Source organism: Cryptotermes secundus, unplaced genomic scaffold (genome assembly GCF_002891405.2).
Source record: "Cryptotermes secundus unplaced genomic scaffold, Csec_1.0 scaffold1283, whole genome shotgun sequence".
In the NCBI taxonomy this organism is placed as follows: Eukaryota; Metazoa; Arthropoda; class Insecta; order Blattodea; family Kalotermitidae; genus Cryptotermes; species Cryptotermes secundus.
Window position 1 is genome coordinate 290,991 of NW_019718288.1, and position 18,245 is coordinate 309,235.

The 18,245-nt window shown below is 37.4% G+C and overlaps 2 protein-coding genes across 7 annotated transcripts in view; both read right to left on the reverse strand.

Moving 5' to 3' along the window:
* The window catches only part of LOC111875729 (centrosomal protein of 164 kDa), a 51,779-nt gene extending 44,330 nt beyond the window's left edge, over nt 1–7,449 (reverse strand). For 5 of the 6 annotated variants that reach the window (XM_033750261.1, XM_023872219.2, XM_023872228.2 and 2 more), the window contains exons 1-3: nt 7,168–7,449; nt 973–1,084; nt 364–494 (exon numbers count right to left, since the gene is read on the reverse strand). In XM_033750261.1, coding sequence (XP_033606152.1) covers nt 364–494; nt 973–1,084; nt 7,168–7,243 — 319 coding nt within the window. In that variant the 5' untranslated portion in view covers nt 7,244–7,449. Of the gene's footprint in view, nt 1–363; nt 495–972; nt 1,085–6,136; nt 6,243–7,167 lie in introns of those variants that run through there. The other variant, XM_033750256.1, reaches the window with a different exon arrangement.
* Nucleotides 7,450–11,651: 4,202 nt separating this feature from the next.
* Nucleotides 11,652–18,245, reverse strand: part of LOC111875721 (ras-related protein Rab-32-like) — a 34,737-nt gene continuing 28,143 nt past the window's right edge. Inside the window, exons 6-7 of the mRNA XM_023872200.2 lie at nt 17,721–17,904; nt 11,652–17,177 (exon numbers count right to left, since the gene is read on the reverse strand). Coding sequence (XP_023727968.1) covers nt 17,050–17,177; nt 17,721–17,904 — 312 coding nt within the window. The 3' untranslated portion in view covers nt 11,652–17,049. The remainder of the gene's footprint in view (nt 17,178–17,720; nt 17,905–18,245) is intronic.

Below are 18,245 nucleotides of genomic sequence, written 5' to 3' on the forward strand. Positions count from 1 at the left end.
GGTACGTTTCTGCAGTGGTTTTCCCAAGTTTGAAACAAAACTTTATACAGACACGCTGCTCTCTCAGGTCAGATATCGCAAAACCGCAAACTCACGGAAACACAACAATGGAAATATGTTCACCAACAATAAACCCAACCACTGAACTTGACACCGCTTGCCACACTGATTCAAGAAGGATGTGTGAAGAGACACCTAGCGGTTATTTCAATGTACTCATAACCATCGCTCACAAAATTCAAATTTCGGAAACTTTTGGATTGCCCCATGTATAATGAGTTTTCCTCATTTTTTGTTTCAAGAATTAGATTTTCAACCCCATTACAATTTCTTGGAATAAGTGAAATAAATTATAGAGTGTACCCGCTGAGCTGATGCTTTCTGAGCGAGCCCTCCTGACCAGGTTTCTGTACATATCATCCAGAGGATGTTCCCAACGAGATTCGCCACTTCGGAAGTTGAAGTAATACCAAGATCCCAGCTCCTCATCATAACTAGAAAATAAATTGTATACACTTGCATAACATCCATTTCAAAATCAATTTCCATTATTAAAAGTACTGTCTTCTAGGATGTGACACCATGCAGTCTGGTAGACTGTCAGTGACATTGTACCGTCTCCATCTTCAGGGTCAAAGAGTAGCCAGGCAAGCAACTCACAAAAAGCAAGCAGAAGACAGAGCTCTTCAACCCTAATGATTTAGACATTACTCCAAAATGTCAGTGGATTTCTACCGGACTACATGGTCACACAGCCCAGAGGATAGACAAAGCTATGGCAACCTCAAATCCAATAAAATTTCAAACATATTCCTTATATGTAGGATTTGAGGTTGTTATGAAGAGTACTATCTTCTGGAATATAACATCATGTTCAGCTTATTTGGTCCTGAAGATGGAGACGATGCATTCCTCTGAAACATCAGATTAACTTTCAATGGATTACAGGGAATTATATCCCACTCTGCTCACCATGGTTTCCAGCCAGGAGGCAAAGCTTGCATAAGACCATCTCGTGCAAAATGGAGCAGGTGTGGCTCACTATCAGGGTTGATGCCAATCTTCAGTGCATAGTCTCTTATTTCTGTAAGGAAAAACATACACAACCCCATAAAACTACTCTGGGTGAAAAATTGCTTCTATTTTTTCAATAATAGTCCTGATTAAACATCTTCCCAAATTTAACACACATTCATATGTACTTTTTTCAACGCCCATGTCATTCTACCTATGCTTCTAAGAGGCCAAATATCTCTGTCTTGAGCTATAAACAAAGAAATCATTACATTATATCTACTTGTACCATCTCTTTTTGGACACTTACCAAACTGACTCAGACAGTAACACGTCTGACTTATGTCCATGAGGCATAAATTTCATTGCACAACCAGCATACCAGTCACCCTGACTCTTTCACAGTTTCATACAAATAAATACTGCGCTAAATCTATGAACCAGACCATGACCGTTTCTTCTCTGTCTTTTCCTGTTATTCACCCATAATTTTGTTATTTACTGATAACCACTGCAGCTGGTTCAGATTCACTGTATAACCAAAACCAATTAACATTTTCATCCATTGTCCTGTTTCCTTCAAAACTATTTGTTCTGTTCCATTTCTGTGAGAGTCTATTTACTATTCATCTCTTGTTCTCATAACAGCATCTCATTCCCACTATTTGGAAATGTCATACACAAGCAGTTCTACAACAAGGGACTGTAAGTGTTATTTAAAACCTTGTTCTATTCTTGCTTTTCATTTTTAGACTACTTTCCTTATTTTGAAAAAAAAAAAAAGTTCTGGGAATAACTAATCATCAGCTCTCCTTCATACAACATAGACTGCACAGAAAATAACATGTCCAACATTCTTCTACTCATTACTACAGTGACATTTTTATCAAGCAACTGCCTAGCAAAGATAGAGAGATTTTTACGAAGCCACTGCCTGGCAACGACAGGAGGATACACACAGACACACACACTTATAGGAGGGATTTATTAAGTATTTCAAAATGACTGATTATGCCATTCAAATGTTGAGGGGTGGATGCACAGGCACCACTGAAATTGCATATGCCTACTTCCATTTTTCAAAATAAGGAAAGTTGGTTAAAAATTAAAATAGGGTAATGCAATCTCCATGCTGTGTGCCTGTTTACCCTCCAATCAACTTCTGAATGGCTGAACCAATCTTTATGAAACTCGGTATACACATCATGAAAGCTGAACCCATGTTAAGGGTGTATTTCATAAATCCTTCCCATCAGTCTGTGTGTCTGTGTGTTTATTCTCTTATTGTTGCTAGGCAACAGCTTAGTAAAAACTTTACAGTAGCAAAGAATACATACACAACAATAGGATTGTTGGACACGTCTTTTCTGGCAGTTCATTGTTTAATCAAGGAAAATAGGTGATTAGTTCTTCTCTGAACTTCTTGTTAACAGTTTCCATTTATCATCCTGTATGGAAAGTCAAATCTTGCAATCCATAAATAGTACATGCCAAGTAACAAAACTGAATTTTAAAATATATTATCCTCATTTTCTGTCAATATATTATACCAAGGAAAAATCAACCTCGCCAACATTAAAAACTAATTAGTCATAAAATCACATACAAAAACTTGGAATTCAACAGATTCTTTACACATTCTTTGCAAGATTTATAGAATGTGAGCTAGGGTGCAATGAACATTAACCAGTAGCGCTAAAATCAGTAAGTGAAGTATAGACTGTACTACACTCACCAGAAGTACATACAAGAGAGGAGACAGGAGGGAGAAATAGTTTACTGGCATATTATACACCATTCTGTGAAAAAGGAAATACTTTTTTTACATTCTTCATATGAAATACATAAAATAAAATATGTCATTTCCACCTGATTATCACAGTTTCCTTCTCCAAAACTGTTCAATTAAATGTGATATTGCAAGTGGAGTCAGCAGATTAATTTCACTTTTTAACATGATCCATTATAGCTCCTGTTTTATATCAATGCTCAATCAAAATTTATGGCTTGGACTGCCTTTTCTGCTTTTAAATTCTTCTTTTCTTGTTCATTCTTGTACTCATTTCCAATTCTTACATAATGTGTTCATTTGAAATAAGTGTTTTTATTTTTCTGCTACATTTGTCATTAATACTCATTCCTAAAATGTTTTCCATTTGTAAATCTGGGTACAAAATGTAATGAATCATATAGTACAAAAAGTTACATCAATGAAAAGCACAATAAAGTATGATGAATAATATTGTGGTGTGTATGAGTGTGACTATAGATGGGTTTTGGATTGATTACTTTATTTACTGCACACTTTAATATGGCACATGACCATATTTCACTCACACGCACATACATACATACATACATACATACATACACACACACATACACACACACACACACACACCAGTGACCACAGTAACGTCTTCACTGCCATTTCTTTGTAGTGGCTTCCAACAGCGGACGATGCCCTTTCTCTGGGTTCCAGAATTGTCTCCAGCCTCAGCTACCATCTTCTAACAGTTAAAACTCCCAATAACTGAGCCGCAACAGTTCTCTAACTCACCAACCAACTCACTACTAACTTGTTCTGCTTATATTATCCCAGCATGGACAGCACAGAAAACCGCGTTCCTCTGTTGCTCTATACAGGGTGTCCCAGGAGGAATGGACCAAACTTCGGGAGGGTGTTCCTTATGTTAAAGTATGCTGATGTAACCCAAAACACCTATGTCCAAAGTTGAACGGTTATGGAGATAATGGCCCAAGAAAAGTGTGGTATTCTGGCAGGTCCACGCACTGTACCTCTCAGCTGAGAGGCCTTATCTATGTTTGTCCTTGAGTGCCATGATTCACCCTAGCCGTACGTATGTAGTTGGCTTTATCAGAACGCGCAGTCAGCCACGTTACGTCAGCGCTTGCCAATCATGTGTCATGTATAGTGCTTGGAAACCCTAAGGACAATTATGACATGGCGAGCGAGTATTTTGTACTTCAATTTTATGGCTTCATGTCACTCACAAGTTAGTTTGATGTTACATACATTATTAACATTACAGAATCCACATATTCCAGCCAGTTGTAATATGTATTTTGTAATCAACAAGTGTGCAACGCTGGTCATAGTTTGACAATTCTCTGGCCATTATCTCCGTAATCGTTCAACTTTGGACATAGGTGTTTTGGGTTATATCGGCATACTTTAACATAAGGAACACCCTCCCGAAGTTTGGTCCATTCCTCCTGGGACACCCTGTATGGGCCGAGGGCTAGTAATGGCCGTTGTATAGTTGTTTATTTCACGGTCATTGCATAGCAATGAGTCTACATGCCACATTGCTCCCTCCTTAAGGCTACCTACTGACGTATGCCATTTCTTCTTTTCTGAGAGCTGTAGTCATGACGTCTGTAATTGGTCTCGCCTTCCTTCCCATGGCTCATTTCTTGCGATGATTACTCTCCAACTTCTCCAATTCCTCCCTCCTTAACGCCGCTCATCCCGACTGGTTCCTTGACAAGATGCGAGCTGGTCCAAGTGCACCACCATCTTATTTTCTGACAGTTGTACTTTTAACATATCTTCTTTCATTTCGGAGGGCGCCGATCGCTCCACAATGTCCAGTCACTTTCCTGTAGCCCAGTCAAAGATCCGACCATTCATTTTTTGATCTCAGCTCTACGGTCTTCCTGATGATCCTGTCGGATGTCCTCTCCTTTCTCAGACATAGCTGCCATCTTTCGCCTCGGTTCCTGATGCCGTTATTGCATTGCAACGTGTGATCATGGTTAATATTGTCAATAGTACTGTCTTCATTGTTTTGCTTATTCTTCTAGCCTTGAAATGAAAAAGATCAGTTCTCTCCTACTTCACCTGAAGGACTTCTGATAGCAGTCGTCACGTGTATGAGTGTTACCATAGAAGGGTTTTAAATTTATGACTCAATTTATTATGCACTTTGGTATAAGCATGAGTATACTTCACAAGTCACTGTTACACACAAACACACTAGCGTCCACTGCCACGTCTTCACTGCCGTTGCTTGGTAACGACTTCCAAAGGCGGATTTCGCCTTCCTCTGGGTTCCAGAACTGTCTCCAGCCTCAGCTACCAGATTCTAACAGCAACAGCTCACAACAACTGAACTGCAGCAGTTCTTTAACTCACGCACTAACTCACCAAATAACGGCCTCCTAACTTGTCCTGCTTAAGCAAACATCTCACATGAACCGCAGAGAAAACACCGTTCCTCTGTTGCTGTTTATGGGCCACTGCCTAGTAACACCGTTGTATAGCTGCTTACTTCACAATTGTTGCCTAGCAATGGGTCTAGATGCCATTGCTCCCTCCTTACAGCTATATACCACAATATGAACATAGTTTATGCATAATGTATACATGATTTGGTGTACCATGTGGTACTGAGCTGTATTTTACTATGACATCATATGGGAAAGAATTAGAAACAGTCCTAACCCATGAAGATGATGATGATGATGATGATGATGATAATAATAATAATAATAATAATAATAATAATAATAATGATAAGAAGAAGAAGAAGAAGAAGAAGAAGAAGAAGAAGAAGAAGAAGAAGATGGGGAGGAGGAGGGGTGAGGATTAATTTAATGTGTCTGATTGTTGTTTAATCTGCTAAATTTTGTAACAGTAACAGCGTTAATTCACTAAATGACTGTGATGCAGCTTTACAGTGCTCAGAAAAATTTGAGGGTTGTCCAAACTGACTGTGGACAACAATGGAAACATACTATATGAAATTCCTGGATTTCACTAGCAAGTCAACAGAACATGCTTTTGAGCTTTCTCACATTATCATCTGACTAAAACTATTCATTCTGTTTCTTGTGTCCTCTCTTTAAGAGCCCTAAAGATGTAAAGGGGAAAGAGAATAAATGAGGACTACATGGATAGATCCTGTCACACTTATGAAACAAAACAAATTGCACAAGTGTGTCCATTAAAAAAACAAATATAAGTGAAGACTCTGCTTTGGGTACAGTCCTGATATATCATGTGCTTAATCAGTCTAAGTCAACATGAGTGGACTGTTATCATAACTGGATGAATATTTTAGCATATGCAAAATCTGATTTAATTTTATTATCTTACTGGACTAGGTAATCTAGAAATTGTATTCATCCTTCTCAAAAAGTCTTCCACAATTCTCAAATTGCAGAGCAATCCACACTGTGCTCTTCTGCATCACAAAACCATGTTACAATCTGGTAGGTAGGTACCAATGCTTCTGGAGCAACATTCTGCATCCATCTGCAGATGGAGGCAATTATGTTCCTCAAGACAACGGTGCCCCCCTACGAGACTACAACATGGTGTCATCACCAAGTGAACCATGATATTAATTTTCACTGCCACAAAAACCTCAAATCTTGCATATTAATATTCTCCTATGAAAACATAATTCAAAATCATACTTTCCACTTGCATTTCACGCAGTGGAGGGTAAGATTATAAAGCTGCAGTTAGTTTGAACAGATAAATTTTGAGCAGAGTGGGGAGGGATAAGCGTGTCATAATATTGATCCTGGCTATTCGCCCAAACATCTCATCCCAACTTCCGCCTGTCCGATTATCAAATCGCGATCTTTTTTTGGTATAACGCATGTTGAGTTGCATTCAGTATAGTTTTTCAGTTTTTTATTTGCTAACACAAAAACATGTGTACTGTGCTGACACAACAATTTATCTTGTCAAAAAATTACGCTCAAATTAGTACCGCTGAACGGATCAGAGTTTCGTGATAATCGGGGAGGTTTCAAATATTGTACAATAGCAGAAATAGTCCGTAATTTCTTCAATAACCAATTTTCTGTTAATTTCTGGCCATTTCTGAGTTGGGGTGGCTTAACAATAGGCATATGCCAAGCCGATCTTCGTTCGGAGTTCCTCCTATAAGACTCACACTGCGTGATACATCATGACCTCCCGAATGTAACGAGTACTAAAACGATCAATACTAACACAAAACGTTCATATACAGCACGCACGAATGTTTCGGGAATTGAAATGTCAATGTGAGCCGCTAAATACAAAACGTCATGCAACACAAAACCCTATCTTCTTATAAACTTAAAAGAAATATTTCAGGCAATTTCAAAAGTTTCAAAAACAGCCGCCTTTACCTTCTTCCGACGGGATACTGTTTTCATCAAAAACTTCTTTACAAACGATTGTGCGTGATGAAGGAGAACAACTCATTTTGTAGCTTCATTTCTATAATTATTGCAGGGCAAACCACACTACTAATTTGTGAGATTTCATAACACATTAAACATATCCGCAACTTTCGCTATGCCGTGCATGACAACTACTGGCTGCTACAACGAACCCGGTACCCTAACATAACCGGGGATTAGTGCCTAGACCACACACGTGAGAAACGGCCCAAACCCAAAACCCGCAACATCGCGAAGTATCCACGAACAACGGAAAAAACGAGAACGAACGAGAAGGTCCGCTACGCCCCCTAGGCTCATCTGTAACCATAGATAACACACCAAACACAGCGCTCTCGTATGTGCTGCTACCTATTTTCAGTACCAATTGAAGGGTCTCGGTAGCTCAGAAGGTAAATGTGAGATTTAAGTTCTCTTATAGTTGAGAACTAACAATAATTGCGCCGGGAACTTAACGCCGTGTAGTTTAGTAGAAAGTTAAAAATGTGTAGAAGGTTCCGAATGCATCCATCTGCAAGAGTTGCTTCTGCTTCGAAGATGGTGGTTGTGTTGGGGGGATCTTTAGAAACATGTGTAAGTTTCTGCCGCACTAGACAGTGTCACGTTCCAAATCTCCAAATGACAGTTATCTTCTGTAAGGCAAATGTATGGACCCTTGTGAGCCATAGGGCTTGAGGGTCTAAGGTACCTTACTTACTCATGGAGCTGAGCCCCTCTAGAGGAGCCGCCAATTCTGCAGCTACTCAAGAATTTCCCAGCATTTTATGGAACCCAAAGGTTCATTACCATGTTCACAAGAGCCATCCACTGGTCCCTATCCTAAGCCAGATCCATCCAATCCATACCATCCCATCCTATCTCTCTAAGATCCATTCTAGTATTGTCCACCCACCTACACCTTGGTCTTCCTTCCTTGGTCTCTTTCCTTCTGGCCTTCCCACCAGTATCCTATATGCATTCCTCGTCTCCCCCATTCGTGCTACATGCCCTGCCCACCTCATCCTCCTTGACTTGATCATTCTAATTATGCTTGGAGAAGAGTACAAGTTATGAAGCTCCTCATTATGCAGTTTTCTCCAACCTCCTGTCACTTCATCTCTCTTCGGTCCAAATATTCTCCTCAACACCCTGTTCTCAAACACCCTCAGTCTATGTTCCTCCCTTGATGTCAGAGACCAAGTTTCACATCTTAACAATCTAAAAGGAAAGGAGAAAAGTTGTCAGTTTTCAATCATGTACAAACATATTTATAACTCATTACAAGCAGGATGTAGTGGTTTTCTTTATGAGGAACTGCTTGCAGAATAAAATAATTATAATTATAATAATAACCAGTTCCTGTTCAGGTAAACAAAAACTGTGATCAATTACATAACATTCCACAATAAAAGTGGTCCAATTTTTTGATGGAAGTAAGCACCTAGAACTGCACAAGTGTCTATTAACACAAATTTTTTTTATTTCTAGTGGGGTGGGACTAAGTCCCTTGTACTGCGGCCACTCCGGCCTAATAAACATGAACTTACAGAACACTCAATTATACACACACATATAGTTAATGGAAAAATAAGAGATTCATCATGTATTAACACTGCCCACTTCTGAAATTCACTACGCTTTATTACAACACATTCTGCCAACAGATCACAGGAAAATGTAAGGCTATTTCTCTCTTGATAACATAGACAAACCACTGAATCTGTCCTGAAATATTTGTGTTCTAACAAAGCCAATCTCCTGACACCCCTGTATACAGAATTGTTAACAGAATGCTACATGTAATCTCTGTACATGGAGAGGCACAGTTTTTCCATAGTAACGTTATTTTAGTAATGAGAAGTTCTATGTCTGAGGAAACAGATAGATAATAATAATAGATAATAAAATTTGGCTCTCAAAATTAAAAAAAAATACCATACATTTTCCACAAGATAATTCCAACCACACACATTTTGGTGTATAATTAGAAAACCTCAGAAGACTGATTATCACTGTTCATCTTTTCATGAACTGAGTTCATCTTTAGCCAGACATGTGAGCCTTTCCCAGCTGTTTAATAATTGCACTACTGTAAGAGTATTGTATTGTTTCTATTTTATTTATTGAAGCCCTTTAATGGGCAGTATATTCAAAAGAAAGCCTGATTACCTAGCAGAAGACTGCAAATCCAGTATGGCTTAATACAAGTAATGTCCTCTGCACCATTAACACATAGAAAGTAGAGTACACATACTGAAATTAAATTGTGTGATGGCATTAAGATTTAAATATAACAGTAAAAGGCTTAAAATGCTTCATGAAATAAGTTCATGCTTAAGGAAGCCATTGTCTTGGTAAAGTATGTGAAGGAAAAAGAGCTATTGCTTGAGAAATACAAGCAAATTTTTGGTCACTAAAGTTGAAAGGAAAAGATCATTTTAGAAACCTAGGCATATTTGGGATGATGCTGTGGGGCTCTTGATATGTAGTCTTGTCATTACTCCGAGGACAACCCACTTCTTCGGAACAGTTTGTTGGCCCTGAAAAGGACCGTGGCTGCTGAGATGCTTGACCGGTGAGGTAGCGCGGCGTGCGCCGGTAAGGAGAAAGGCTAGTTACGGTGAATGGCTGGTGAAAGGCTAGTCGTGAGCGCGGTCGTAGGAGTCATGAGGCAGTGGCTACGCCAGATGCCCAGTGGGTCAGACAGTAACACGACCACCAGCGAGTCCAGGCAGGGTGCCCCAGTGAGTCGGGTGTGAGAGTGCTGGAGGGCCGAGGCAGTCGTGCCCGGCACAGCCTGCCGATGTCTCCGAAGACCGAGCGCTGGCGACGAAGCCTGCTGGCTGAAGTTGCTTGATGTGGCTAGCTCGTAGACTGACGATGAACTGATTGGAACTGAATACTCGGCGTTGGAGCTGCCCCTTTTTATACACTGCTCGGTGGGGCGGAGCGAAACTCGAAAGTGAGGAGGAAGAATTGATAGGCTAGCGCGCGTAATGATGTAGATGCAGGCCAGCAGCGATCGCAGTATAAATACAAACGTTTGAAGCAATCTGATTGGTTAGCGCGTGTGATAGTGAAAAGTGATGTGAAGAGCGAGCGTTACAGAAATGCGTGATAATGTGGGATGTTCCCACAATGCAGTACCATGCGAGAGAATATGGATTGGCTTTATGTGGTTCAGAACAGCGACCAATGGCAGGATTTTGTGAACACACTAACAAACCTTCAAGTTCCACACAAGAATACTCTACAGTGGAACATGTTTATATCTTGTTTCTACATGCTTTTAAAACAAATTACATTTTTTTTTAATTCTGTCAATCATTACTTGTTTTACTCTGTATGGATATGTACTAGTAGATAGTGTCATCCTCCAAATCTTCAAAGCTTCCATATGAATTTGGTAAATTTACTTGTATCCCACCTGTCCCATAGAAACATAGGAACTGATCAGGGAAGAACAGTTCTGCATCTGACTTGTACCAAAACAAGCCTAATTTGGACTGAAGAGAGATGAAGTGACAGGAGGTTGGAGAAAACTGCATAATGAGGAGCTTCATAACTTGTACGCTTCTCCAAGTATAATTAGAATGATCAAGTCAAGGAGGATGAGGTGGGCAGGGCATGTAGCACGAATGGGGGAGACGAGGAATGTGTATAGGATATTGGTGGGAAAGCCAGAAGGAAAGAGACCACAGGGAAGACCAAGGTGTAGGTGGGTGGACAATATTAGAGTGTATGTTAGAGAGATAGGATGGGATGGTATGGATTGGATGGATCTGGCTTAGGATAGGGACCAGTGGAGGGCTCTTGTGAACACGGTAATGAACCTTCGGGTTCCATAAAATGCTGGGAAATTCTTGAGTAGCTGCAGAATTGGGGGCTCCTCCAGAAGGGCGCAGCTCCATTAGCAAGTAAGTAAGTAAAATTTTTTGAACTATGATTTAAATTTCCTGTAATATTCACTAGGTCTTAATATCTTACTCTCTTAATAAGCGTTAAAAGTAACTATGGCATTCATTCATACCACTGTATTATAAAATAAGTGTATAATAATCTGAATACACTTAAAGAAGGTACATTCATTTTCTGTTCATGGGAAATACGCCAGCACAGTTCAATGCAGAACAATTTATGATTTTCCTTCTAATAAATATTTTTGTCATTAGTCTGTACTTATAATGATTTTGAGAAACTCATTATAAAATCAAATTAAACACAGTAAATCACGTCTACCAAGAGATTTTCATTTTGCTCTTCAGTTTCTTCCCAGTATTTTATTAAGGCTATCAGTCATGTCTAACACAGTGGAAGTTTACTGCTAAATCTTTGGAATGACTGGAATGACACAAATACTAACAATCCTGTGTCTTTCTATTAAATAAACGTGTAAGACTAGATTTCTACCAAGTATTTAGTATGTACACAGTAAGCAGAAAAGCACTGTCTATATGAAACACAATTATGTTGTTCAAGTTTATTTGAGACCACAAAACAAAATCATTATCTTTGAAGATATTCTAGTAACACTGTAAAGAGGTGTAACTGTTGTAGAGATTTACAGTACAATTTAATTTGCATTTCACTCTTACATTAACATATTATTGACATGTCTTATTCGATAAAATATGTATCATGTATCTAGAAAGAACAAACTGACAGTATGCTTTTATTTAAACCTATTATTCTAGAGAAATGCTTATCACTAGAATAGGCACCACACAAGAGAGCATGTAAGTAATGATCTACTACACATGTGGGTAAATAGACAGAACTACAAGTTTGCTTCCACTTGAATTTATCACACACTGTGATGATGAAAACGTCATGCAACCAATCATAATATTAATTACACATATGTGTATGTGCATGTGTGTGTGCATGTGTATGTACTGACATCTGTGTTATTCTTCTGATAATACAAGTATTATTTATTACTGTGTATTTATTCTACTCAAGATTCTTCCTGCCAACATTTATTGCACAGCACTAATCTTTTCAGCAGTGTAACATAGCCACTCATATACTGTCTGATTGTTGTTCATTTCCTTTTAAAGTAATTAACAACTACAAGGCTATGTAATAAGCTTCTTTGTGAAGAATCTGATTCTTGGATCATTGATACACTTAAGAAACACAGTAAAACCTACTAAAATAAGAACTGCATCTAAAATAACTTATTCTGAAAAGGTCATATAAGTTATGACAACTGTTAAAGAAAGTATATAGTATCAAAAACAAGATGGAATAATGTTCACCAAATGACAAAACTTACTACATGAACCAGGAGTCATTTTTCATCCTGTGTACCTCCATTTTAATTATTTTAATTAATAAAACGTTATGAAATAAGTCATTTATAGTTATCATATAAAAGAGGCCAATGTATATTTCTATCAGGCATATACATACTGCATAAAGCATGATCTTTCATACTCTTATGATCAGCGCAAATCTGCAGGATTTTTGTATGTTAAAGCAGATGATACATTTAGCAACCATTGAGCTCTGAGCGATTAATAATAAGTACAAACTATCCTTATGTCCCTTAAAAATTAAATTAATAACTGATTCATTATTGCCATCATTTTTTTCTTTAAGAAAAAAAGCAATTCCATCCATCCTCTCTGGATCACATTTACTTATCAACATTTCATTGTATTTAAAATATTTTTGTAGTTATGTTCCCTACCTATTTTGTTTATAGTCAACCATATCCTGTTTTCCCCGCATGTTCATTCAGTATTCACGGAAACCTCATAGGAGTTCTTAATTTAAATCTCTTAAGCTGCAGGCACTTCAGACAGTTTGCATGCACTTACAATCACAAACATGTATCTGCAAGCACACGAACACATTTTCTGTGTGTTAGAACACCACATCTCATTTTTGTGTGCAATATTAATGTGAAATCACAACCCAAGATCTCAAGTTTTGACAAATAAACTGTGATATGTAAATGATGGTTATAACACACACTCCTGGATGGAATGTTACAAAACACTATTATTAATACAACTGTCCTATCTGTAAAGTTAGCCTAGGTACTTCTACTGAAGAACAGAAATTACAGAATTCTAAGGTTGTGTTGTGTAGGGCAGTGAGTCTCGACTCTGAAGTCTTCAATAATTTATATACCATACAATATCATTTGTGGAATAGGTACATTCAAAACACAATTAATGCTACAGTCAACAGGAAAAAACAGATATAGTAAGGTGTTCAGAAAGGAAAATCGATAGCAATCAGATTAGAAAGTCGGTTTGCAAAGAGTGTAAAAGCCTTTTTACTTAATAGAATACCTGTGGGACATTTAAATCTCAGTTTATGCCTGAAAGAGAGGAAGGCAAAAAAATGAAGAAATAGTTTTATTGAATTGATGAAAACCAAAATTAAGTTTGACAAAATTCAGTGCAGACTGTATGCACCAAATTTTATCAAAATATGCTATATTGTTTTCAAGGACATGCACATAGACAAACTGATGTGACCTCTTTATTATGCACTCATGCAATTTGTGCAAAAAAAAAAAGTATACAAATTACGTCATATATAGAAATCTATAAAATAATCATGCATTGAACAAATATTGCATGTCAGTTTATGAAACCCTTTAACTACAAAATATACTACATTTGAAAGAGAAAACATCTAAAATATCTCTCATTAGTACTGTTTCCCTTAATTACTTCATGTCACTCACAATTTAACCTAGGAAACTGCAAATGGCTATGTCAGTATACAGTTCTCATACAATCTATCATCAACATTTTCTCTTCATTCCAACTGTCATCTATAATACAAAACTGACTAGTTTAAATCTGCAAAAAATATTCTATTTGCAAATACAACTACATTCTTTTGATGTAGCAAGTCCTACATTTAATGTGACAACAATTCTATTACTAAACCTAACAAATTTCTCAGTTTTGTTCTTGTAAGAGTAATAGCTAAAAGTGTGGATGATTTTTAACTATCCAATTACAGTATCATCTAACTGAAATATGACAACTCTCTTTCAAATGAGGTCATAACCAGCTGCCACAAGTAATGTAGTAGCACACAGTAAAATTAAATAGCTCATGCCATGATCAACATAAAGTAAGAAAGTTGTCCCTGTGCTTACTTAGCTAAGCACTATGTCATGCATAAAAAGTATACTGTACAGAAGATATTTAATTAACCATGTGATGGCATAGGAAATGGTTAAACACAGAATGAGCTAGCTTGGGAGTCATCCAGATTATATTTTTAAGATTTTGCATAAGACTTTCTTTTCTTCAAAGCCTCAATATTTTTGTCCTCTGCCAAGTTGGCAAGTATGATGGCATCCAATTTTCAGGTGGGAGTGCTCACTGGGCAGAATTTAAATTTCTTTGTGTGATATAGTGATGATCCTGATGATAGCCAGCCCCTAACTATGGTCATTTGACCTTCCTGGCCTCTACCTACAAGAATCAATGAATATATCTCTTTTAATGATGGAATGCTCATGGAACTGGATTCTGATGATAGTTAGGGTGGTAGTGGTGGTGGTGGTGGTGGTGGCAGTGGTGGTAATGATGATGACAATGATGATGATGATGATGATGACTAGACCCAATTACAGTTCTTTTGCATCTCTAGTCTGTGTTCACAAGGTAACAGTGTAGGACTCCTCTTCTGAGGTGGTCAGGATTCTGTTTACATCCAGTGAGAGAGTGGTGATATTGGCCAGCAGAGAGACCTAATAGTTAACATTAACCACAGGCATGATGGGAACCTGATATTCCCCACATTCACAGAATATTAACTTTGTAATTGAAGGTTGGGAAGGTACACACACTGGATCCAGCCAGTCTTGAACCCAGGATAATTGACACAGACATCCAAGTGCCATTAAATTATTGTGAGTCCATTTCAGTAACAGGTCAGATGTGAAGCCCCAACTGAGGTCTCAGACTGCACACACACCTGGGACATGAATAAATGAATATGAACCAAAGGTGGAGGAGTTATGACAAGAAGGGAAAAACTGACAGGTTCAAGAAAAAGTTACCCTTCATCTCTTTCTTTTTTCACCACAAGTTCCATATAAATTCTGCAGGGACTAAACATGGGTCTTTAGGGGAACAGATGGTGTATAACTATAAGATTTATGGAAAAATCTAAAATTTTAACTATCCGTTACTTTCTAACAGATGTAGGCTATATATCCACATTTTCTAAACATTTCATAATGCTTGCTAAACTATGTAAATAGTGTAGGCAGAGCCTTCTGATGAAGCACATCAGAATGTATTTGCATTGAGCCTTGTACTTTGTCTAAGGCAAGCATATTGCTTTAATATTGTCCAGCACTGAGTACAGAAACCTTAATCTACACAGACTATCTTAAACTCCTGTCATCAGGCATGATAAATGTATTACAAGCACGTACCAGTGCATTTCCACACCTGTCACTACATTAAACCAATTCAAACATTTCCCCTCTTGTACTTAAAAAAGAATTAGTTGCCAACTGAATGAAAATTTCATTGACTAATTTTTAAATGTGCAACAGTTCTGAACATATTTCTAGTTGTACCACTTAAATTTTAACTGCCATTATTATTGTGTTTGCCCATACATAAGAATTAAATGCTGTTATTTTAAGTTTATATTATTGTCTTCAGATCTGTATGGCATATACCAGTGATCATAGAATATCACTGACAGGCTGACAAGAATGAAAAGAAAGTATATTTGAAGGGCATGGCAGAAAGAGACTGGCATAAAAAGATACGGTGCACTGAAGGAACATAAGCAGAATATGCACCCAAGATAGTAAGTGAGTAAGAGGGAGAAAGAGAGAGACCTGTCAGACGATGGAAATTAGTCATAATCTAAAAAATAGTACCAAGTATCTTATCAAATGCTGAAAATAGTCTCCCACAAGGCATAGACAAATTCAATATTTTCTATGTTCCAATATGTTATATCTAATTCTATAAATGCACAAGTTCTAAATTTACAGTAAGTTTCAAGTGCACTAATTTATACAATGTCTGCACACAGCAAATTGCAAATATCCATTCGGGAATAAAGTTTATCACAACACAGTAGTGATCACAGTCTAAGTAAAACATCAAAGTATCAATGTCTTAAATTTTCTGGCTGTATAACAGAGTCCATCACATTTGTATGTTGAACAGCAGATTATGTTTCAAAATTATCCCTGAAATATTACTAATTATATGCTCTGTTCGCTGTTTCCATATAAAGAACAAAATGCAGCTGTATAGGGTTCAGTCAGCTTTACTGCATGAATTTACCAAGCACTAAAGAATAATTTTCCATAAATAGCTCCACATTTTACAGGACATATTTTATTCTTCAACACAGAATCATTTTCTCTCCTCCATGTGAAGAAAAACCATGGTTTATGGCCTTCACCATGAAATAAAAAAGCTATATATTTTTTAATAATTCTGATGTAGTAGTATCAGTAGTGAAAGAATGATATTGACTTTCATTTACTTTATTTTACGATTACATGAGAATGTCATAACGCGCAGAGCATATCGTTCTGTAGTACACAAAAATATGTTGGGCATCTTCCACAGTGCTGAAGAGTTAACGGTAAATTCTTACCTACACTGCAATTGCTATAATCACTCTTTGATATTGTTATCAAGTTAAAATATATTTATTTTACAAGGGAAACATCTGTGTTAATAGAAGTTCATAATATCCTTCTCTGTTGATGCTATCAGGTTTCCCACATTTCTAAAACACAACAGGATCCATGTAATGTAACTTCATTTTAGCATGGAAAACTTTTCAGCAAAACTAAGCAGTCTGTGATTTCACATGCCACTACTTTTCTTACCCACAACACAAAGCCTTATATTTACTGTCCTGGTCACTAGTGCCTTGTAGGATTATGGAATCATTGCTGGTTTCCTGAGCTTTGAAGTGGATCACTTTGTCAACAAGGAATGTCATTGCCTCTTCTGTGGAACAAAGAAAAGATCTTACAGTATTAACCTAAGTTCTCCTCTCCCTGATGGACAGCTTTACCTCCATTCTTTCATAAGATATTATGCACCTGGGAGTTCAGTCACTATGGAACAGACATGATAACTCTTGAATCACAGTTGAGAATAGCAATGTGCAATAAGTATTGAAGATTACACTGCAGATCAATTAATCATTACCAATTGTAGAACTTGGATTTGTTCACAAAATACTTCAAAATACATTTAGTATTAACTATGCAGTGACAATTCTTGGCATAATGATCTAAGTAATCAATGTATCCTGATTGATAATTAATAATTCAGTGTAAATTTAAGAAGGTCTATGGACGTCTATAAGTGGACTATCATCTCCAGTTTTCTCCGGTCCCCTACTAGTTTCTCACTCATCCATTCGACTATTCTCCTTAGAACTTTGTGCTCAAATGCCCTCAATCTACGTTCTTCCTTTGCAATGAGATACTGAGATTCATGCCCATGTAAGGAACAGGTGAAAAAATATATAAATATTGATATTACCAATATTAATGTTCTCTTTGGCAGACGTGACAAACCAAGCTGCAATATCATTATCCTTGCAGAATTTTGCTATGATTTCAGTGGCAATTTCAATGCCCTGGATATCACACTTGTTTGCCAGCAGGACCACAGGAATACAAGTTCCATCTTGCAGCGTCACCTTCTCTCTCAGATCACTCAACCACTGTACAGAACAAAAACAAACAGTTAAAGACAATAATACAGCAACATACTATGGAGGGTTGTGGTTTGTTTGACTCTGATTTTTGAGCAACAATTTGTGAGGTTCATAAGATATGCATAACTGAAAGGCCTGTAAATGATGATTTTCCAAAGACTGGAAAAAAGTTACTGTCTTTCTTAAATTTCACTACTGCAGTTCTACTTATATAACAAAAGAGACATTTCCTTTTTCTTTTTATATAAATGTCAGGATTTGTCTTCAAGCTAAGACAAAGTGCACAAGTGTATCATTAGTGCTAAAGAACAAGGAAAAAAAGTAAATTTGATTTGTCTCATTCTGGT